General features: G+C 42.8%; 1 protein-coding gene across 2 annotated transcripts in view; it reads left to right on the forward strand.

Moving 5' to 3' along the window:
- TCEANC2 (transcription elongation factor A N-terminal and central domain containing 2) overlaps positions 1-4,313 on the forward strand; it is a 44,919-nt gene extending 40,606 nt beyond the window's left edge. For both annotated transcript variants that reach the window (XM_004002004.6, XM_012149815.5), the window contains exon 5: positions 2,045-4,313. In XM_004002004.6, coding sequence (XP_004002053.1) covers positions 2,045-2,233 — 189 coding nt within the window. In that variant the 3' untranslated portion in view covers positions 2,234-4,313. The remainder of the gene's footprint in view (positions 1-2,044) is intronic.
- Positions 4,314-7,475: the final 3,162 nt, after the last annotated feature.

The following is a 7,475-nucleotide window of genomic DNA, read 5'->3' on the forward strand; positions in this document are numbered from 1 at the left end:
TCAGTGAGTAACTGTCCTCACCCTGGCATGAGGCTCCTCACGTTGGGGTGAGGAGCCTCTCTTGCAAATATTGCTGGACAAATGCTGGGCAGATGGCCAGCCACCCTTTCCACCTTGTAAAGTCGTCTGGTACAAGGGCTGCCTCAGGCTGGGGGCTAGTTCAGTGCCCACCCAGGAGGCCCTGAATGCTCGAGGACTCTGGGTTTTAGAGAGCTGTGGTGCCAAGCCGACTCACTCCAGCACCATCCTTGGAGATGATCAGTGAGTCATCAGGACCACAAACCTCCCTGAACGTCTTTCGTCTGTTACATCTAAGCAGACGTCTGGGCCTGGATATTCATCTTCTTTCTCTCTCTCTCGGTCCTATTGTGCTCCCCTGCTTGGGTCTCATTTCTTCCAGGATTCTTCATTCATTTTGGTCTGTTCTCTCTTTTTTGTTAGGACACTTTTTATCAAATGTCAGGTAATCCTTTTTTTAATTTTGGTGCATTTTTTTCTTAAAACTTTCCCTTTTAAAGTATAAGTACAGTACATATATGTACAGCTCACTGAATTTATCACCAAGCAAATGGCCACGTCACCTGGCCTGATCCTACTCTTTCTCCAGGTCTCACATCAAGCGCTCACTCTTTCCTGGGCTGGGTCCCTTTGCTGTACCTCAGTGCCCCAGAACTTGCTTCTGTTCCCCTTCGTAGCACTCACTACACTTCCAGGGCCTGCTCCTATCCGTCTCCAGCTGGCCCGTGCTCTCTGTGAAGTCAAGAGCTGTATTGACATTGTTCACTGCTCTTTTCTCAGCCCAAGCACATAGTAAGTGCTGAGTAAGTATCTGAATATATGGTCGGGCAGGAGGGAAAGAGTGAAGGAAAAAAAGCTAATGAGAGAGAAATTTGTTTCCTGCTTTCAAGGAATTCATTCTCAGGGAAGACAAGACCGTTCTGTTGTGAAAATGACTACGGGGAGCTCAGGACATTATGGCAGCCCTGGGAAGAACTTGTAGTCCTTTAAACTAGGATTGGCTTTTTTGCTTTTTGTTTTTTAGCTACACATACAAATAGGAATGCGTTTCCTGGGAAATTGTGTCTGGCTGAGGGAGCAAGTACCTGCGCAGAGGTGTAGAGGTGTGTGAAAGCAACTGAGCATGCTCAGGCTAGGCTGGAGTCAGGACCAGGAGGCAAAGAGTGAGCAATGTGCCTGGAAAGGCAGGAAGTGAGGGGGTCCCCGACCAGCAGCCCAGTCTGGCCTAGATCTGGATCATGTGGACAAGTCCCAGACCTGTCCTTCTTTGATCAGGCCTGTGACTTCAGGAGGGCTTGGACCTGAGCCGCACACCCCAGCATAGCCACAGATCCTGTCCTCTCGGCCCTTTTCTGCTTAGCTGACCCTGCCGGGGTCTCTCCAAACTCACATGGTCCCTCAGGAGGTTATGGGGGCAGTGAGTATGCTAAAAGGGAAGAAATATGAGTGTTCAAGTCAGAGTCCCAACTTCTCCTCTTAATAGTTGTAAAATCTGGAGCATTTCTTTACCTTTGAACCTGTTTCCTCATCTGTAAAATGAGATAATAGGAGTTATTAAGTGTTAAATGTGAAAAGTGATTTATAAACTGCCTAACACACATTTAGGATCCAGACCCAGTGTTTAAAAATGCTATAAGCGGTTAAAAAGCACTTTCTAATAAACAAACAAAAAGTATAAACTCTTACACTGATTTATTATCCTTGGTCTTCGTTTCCTGGTTGGTAAAGTACAGGGACCAGAGCCCAGAACCCATTGCTTGGTTCAAGCCAGTTTCCTGTTATAATGGCAAATATTACCACCCGGCAGGGGTTGTGAATGAGGTCCCTGTCACAAAGCACATGGCCTTGTTCCTTAATTGCCAGGGTGGAATTAATTTGCTCTTCCTGTTTCTCTTGTGACAGGAAGTAGATGTCCTTGAATTTCAGTTGATTAATGGAGGCCTCTGAGCAAAGTGCTCCAGCCTCTCTTACTTTTAATCTTTATGCAATGCAAGGCCCTAATTTGATAATTTTTCTGTTTTTTTAGATGGATCACCTACTGGTTGAAAATATTGAACGGGAAACGTTTCATCTCTGCTCCCGCCTCATTAATGGGCCATACCGGCGGACGGTGAGAGCCCTGGTCTTCACATTAAAGCATCGAGCTGAAATCCGGGAGCAGGTGAAGAACGGCAGGCTGCCAGTCGGCACGTTTGTACAGACCCACAAAAAGTGACCTGAGGGTGGTTCCAGCACTGGGCTGGGCAGAAAGGAAAATGGGCCTCTCTCTGCCATTCAAAGATTCTTTTGAGTTTGGGCGACGGTTGATGCTGGCTGTGCTAAATTTTCCCATGGTGCCATTCCTTCAGACAGAGGATGCAGAGCCCTGGAGACAGGCCTGCAGGAAATGCTTCATTAGCTGGAGTGCGCTGGGGCTGCCTAACAGGACGAGTGCTCGCTGTCACTAGGAAGCGCAGTACGGTTGCCATCACCCAACACAGTGAAAGGGTGACAGATTTCACTGTGAGTATGCCAAGGACACCTCTAAACTTCCCCCACATCAGGCAGATGAAGTTACTGCTTTATTTCACCACCCTGCAGGTAACTGAAACTCAATTACCGCTGCTGCTCACTCGGTTCCATCCCCCCGAGTTTAGATAGCTCCAGTGCCTCTCAGAACTCCCCTGTCTGTTCTCTTTGCGCTACCCCAGGGGTGAGCCTGCCGGAGCCCGCCAGCTACCCCTTCTTTCCAGAACTGACTTATCTGAACGTTTCAGCTCTCCCTGGAAGACCTTCTGCACATTGGTATCCAGAGCCCCCATGCTGGGGTTTCTAATGAGGAGCTGGTCTGAAGCATGCCCACTCCTTGGAGTTTATTTGAATATGCTGGCTGCCTCCGTTTAGGGCTCTGTAGAAGATACATAATGAAATTGCTCTTGAAATGAATTACTGTAAGAGAAAAATTATATACATATGTTTTTTAAAACAAAATACCTGTATATAGGCTTGCTTAAACAATTATGGAAATGATACTTGCTTTTTTTAAAAAAAAAATAATAAACTGGGGCTTTTTTCCCCTAAAACCAAAGATATGGCTTTTTCATTGAAAAGTGTTTTGAGGTGAGAAAGAGTATAGTTGGTGAAAATAAAGAATGATTAGGCAGGAATTTAGGGAGATAGAATGAGACCCAAAAAAGACTTTAGGTTAGGGGAGACTGGAGCATGTTTGTAATCTGAAAAGAAGGAGCCAGTAGACGGGAAGAAGTTTGGGGATTTTGCTGGTGGTCCAGTGGTTAGGACTCTCTGCTTCTACTGCAGGGGTTCTGGATTCCCTAGTCAGGGACCTCTAAGGTCCTGCTAGCCTTGGGACTTGAGCCAAAAAAAGAGATTTAAAATCCAGAAAAGGAAGAGAGAGATTAAAAAAGCAAGGACACCATCTTGCTCTCATTTTCTCTCTCATACACACAGTTTTTTCCTGATATTCTTGATAGTAAGTTGTATACATCGAAGATCTTTATCACAAATGACCAGTAAACAATAAACTATGCTGAACCTCAAAAATATTCAAGAAAATGCAGAATAAAGCAATAATACAATGCCATTTTCACCAATAAAACTGGAAAACATTTAAAATTAAAATGCCAGCTTCTGTTGAAGATGTGGAGAAATGGTCCCTTTTTACACTGATGGTGGGAATATGAATGACCACATCCCTCTTGGAAAATAATCTGCCAATATTTGCTCATATTTAAGATACGTGTATACACTGACCCAGCAGAGAAGTTTCCTAAAGAAACCTCTTGCAAGGACAGTCCTTGCAAGGACATTGTGTGCAGCTTTATTGTGGGAGGAGGAAGACTGACAGTGAGCAGTCAGTCATTGAAAAGAAAGTGTGGCTTCTGCACCCACTGACCTGAAGGACTGACCAAGATGTATCATTAAGTGCAGGGGTGGGGAGTCGGGGGGGTGGGGGTGGTGAGAATTTACAGAGAAATGTCTTTAATAAGAATCCAGTTTTATAAAAAGGAAACAAGAAAAGAATCCTATATGTGAATATGTGTCTTTGTACAGGATTATATGAGCAGTGTATGAGAGGGTATGTATCGGACTATTTCCATTGACTGCCTTAGGGAGGAGAGGGGAGCCGGAAGATGGCATGAAAGAAAATAGGAGATGGGGAAGAAAAAGTCTGTAGCAAAATGAAATATGCCAATGTAATGATGTTGAATGTATTTGTATGATTTTATATGTACTTGTGTTTGTATTTTTGCTGTTATAGTGGATTAAGCTTATCAGAGATTTGTTTATTTTAGAAACTTTTTTGTTTGTTTGTGTTTCAAAGTAAGGACAGAAAGAAAGGGCCTAACATTGTCTACCTTCTAAGTGCTAGATCCTTTTCCTAAGATAATTTATTAGCGTTTACAGTAATCTTTATACAGTTTAAAAAAGCCTGTTGAATCATCTCATCTATTTTATTACTAAGTTTTGTTTCAGTTTTTTAAGATTTTTTCTTTTATTTGGCAGTCATTTGCTGAGCACCCATTCCATGGTGCCTTGTGGATACCTAGCAGGAGCTACAGATGAGACCCTGAAGCTTACCAAGCAGAAGTATCTTATTCAGTTTCCCACTGCTAGTAACTCTGGGAGATTGAATAATAATTGCTCAGCACTGTGCTGGGCATTTTTTAAAATACCCAATTAAAGATGAGAAAAGTAAGACTCACAATAGTTTCATAACTTACTTAAAGCCACACGGATGGTGACTAGCAGATCTAGGACTCAGAACTCAGGTGATTTGCCTATATATAGCTTCCCTGATTGATTTCATCCACTCTCCTGGTTTCAAGCATCTTTTACATGCTGGTGGCAATTCCAGTTTGTATCTTCAGCCCATCCCTGTCTCCCAAGTGTCAACCCCTAGATTTCCAGGATCAAGTCTGAAGGGTCTTTTGAGCATCAAGTGAAGGTATTTGGACTGATGCCATGCAGGAACTGGTTAGTATTTTGGATAAGTGGCTGTGTAGAAGAGAAGCTGGAGCAGGGAGAGAGACTGGAAATAGGAAGCTTCATTTATAAACAGCCAAAGGGTTCTGCTAACTTAGGAGCCCAGAGTAAGTTGAAGACAAATTGCTCTATGGCTGAAAGGCTTTGGTGGTGATAGTTGAAAAGTAAAATGATTGCAGAGATGTGCTTTGGAGATTTGGAAAGCAGGCTGTGTTATTTGTGGCTGTTTTCTCCTTGATACCTGTGCAGAATTTCCATGAACACTAATGGAGCTATTCTGAGTGCTTGCTGAAGGGAAGGAAGCTTGCCGACATCCATCCAAGCTTTACCACCCACTAAGAAGCACCTCTGAGCTCCAGCCTCTTAAAAATGAAAGGGTCAAGTCATGAAATGGGGTGAGGGAAGTTCCTGGGACCTCTGAGTTGCCCGTAAGTCTAGGCATGAATATGTCTTCTAAGTGTGTTCAGTTGCTAGAGAAAATTCGGGTGAGTAAATGCTCTTAGAATCTGCTCCAGCAGCTTATTGATCCTTTTCTTGTGGTTGTTAAATTGGAGGTCCTGGTCTTTGGAGTAGGGAGCTTGTCTGTTCATTCACTCAATAAACAAATGTTGCCCAACTCCTCTGTTCCAGGGACTAGACTAGCACTGGGGGAACTGCAGTAATTAAGATACAGTTTCTACTTTTCAGGAATTCTTAGTCTGGTGGAGAGACAAACACATAGGAAAATAATTACAGTATAGCATATTAAGTGCTTACTGTAGATGTTTATTTACAATGTGGAGAAAGTGGTGATTAACACCATTCTAAGGGAAAGGAAGTCTTCACACAGAGTTCTTAGCAGAGGGGTCAGTATGTGTGCAAAAGCACAGAGATATAAAGTACATGGCTTATTTCAGTAAAGGCAAATAAAATGGGTGGTAGAAGCTTAAGGGTCTTAGGAATGGAGAGAAATTGGGCAAAAAAGGTAGATAGGGCCCTGGAGGCCTTGTGAAGGAGTTTGGACTTTGGCCTTCAGATCATGGGAAGGCATGAGAAGTTTCTGAGGAAGTGAGAGACCTAATAAGATGTGTGTTTTAAAAAGATAAAGATGTTCCTGTATAAACAGATACATAAGAAAAAAAACTTAATGATTTAAAAACAACAACAAACAATTTAAGGCAAAGGAAAGAAACACTAGAGATTCAGTAAACTAGAGATTTTTTTATTTTTTGGACAAATGAAGTTTAGAGTTGATGATACACTCTAATGATATCTGAGAGTCCCAAGTTTGAAAAATGGCAGGAAGCTCAGATAATTCGTTTACTGTGTTCAGTGGTGAAGGAACAGGCAGCTGGCCTTTTTTCATTTATGAAATATCAGGTTTTTAAACTTGTGCCTGTCAGCCTTGGTTTTCTTTTGCTGCAGCCTCAGGCCTCAGAGCCTCACTCTGAGATCTGTAATGTGTTTTGGATGCGTTTATCACAGCCAGATGGGCTGAGGGATCAGTTCGTTACTGCCCATTATTGCTATCAAAGGGAGTCCATCCAGAAAACAAGGCTTTGGAGCTTCGATTAGTTTGCTGACGCTGCCTCGGTTTCAGACGAGAGATGATTTGATTGGATAACTTTGTATTTTCTTTTTAAATCAACCAAAATGATACAATTGCTGTCAGGAATAGGCTTACCCATAAGTTAGGGAGGTTGCTTTCAAGATCCCAGATGACCAGGATGTCCAATCAAATGCTACTTTTTCATCTTGTTAAAATCTTTGATTTAGGGACTTTCCTGGCAGTCTAGTGGTTAGGACTCAACACTTCCACTGCTGAAAGCCCGGGTTCAATCCCTGGCTGGGGAACTAAGATCCTACAAGTCGGGCAGCATGGGTGAAAAAAAAAAGAGAGGAAAACCTTTGATTCAGTGCATATTTATTGAGTTCTCATGTGCCAAGTCTGAGGATCACGGGGATAACTAAGATAGAGCAACCATTTTTAAAAAGCAAACAATTACGAATTACAGGAATTCAAAGAAGAGGAAATAAGCCAATAAACATACTAGAAAATGCTCAGCCTCACTGGTAATCAGGGAATGGCAAAGATTAATGCCATCCTTAAAGACCTAAACATTGCAGGAATAGTGTTCCCTTTGTCTATTTAATTCACTGGTCTGTCCCCTACAAAAATCAGATGTACCTTGGAAGGTGACAGTGAACCCAGCAAGATCAGCCAGGTGGTCATTCTAATGGCAGATGTGGTGTCTTTCCTGGAGTACATTAATATGTTCTCCAGTACATAGTATGTAGCCACTGATGTAGCGAGTGTTTTTCTTCTTTCCATTTGGAACAGACAGAAGTATACATTTACAGTCTTGCTCCAGGGCTAACTCTCGTGCTGTCTTACAATCTAGTCTTGAAAGACCAGCACCAACTAGGTGTCTTGCAGAATATCACACATATCTATTGTACTAAACCCAGCAGCTAATTGAAACAGATGAGCAAGA

The sequence above is a fragment of the Ovis aries genome, chromosome 1, assembly GCF_016772045.2.
Source record: "Ovis aries strain OAR_USU_Benz2616 breed Rambouillet chromosome 1, ARS-UI_Ramb_v3.0, whole genome shotgun sequence".
Taxonomy (NCBI): domain Eukaryota; kingdom Metazoa; phylum Chordata; class Mammalia; order Artiodactyla; family Bovidae; genus Ovis; species Ovis aries.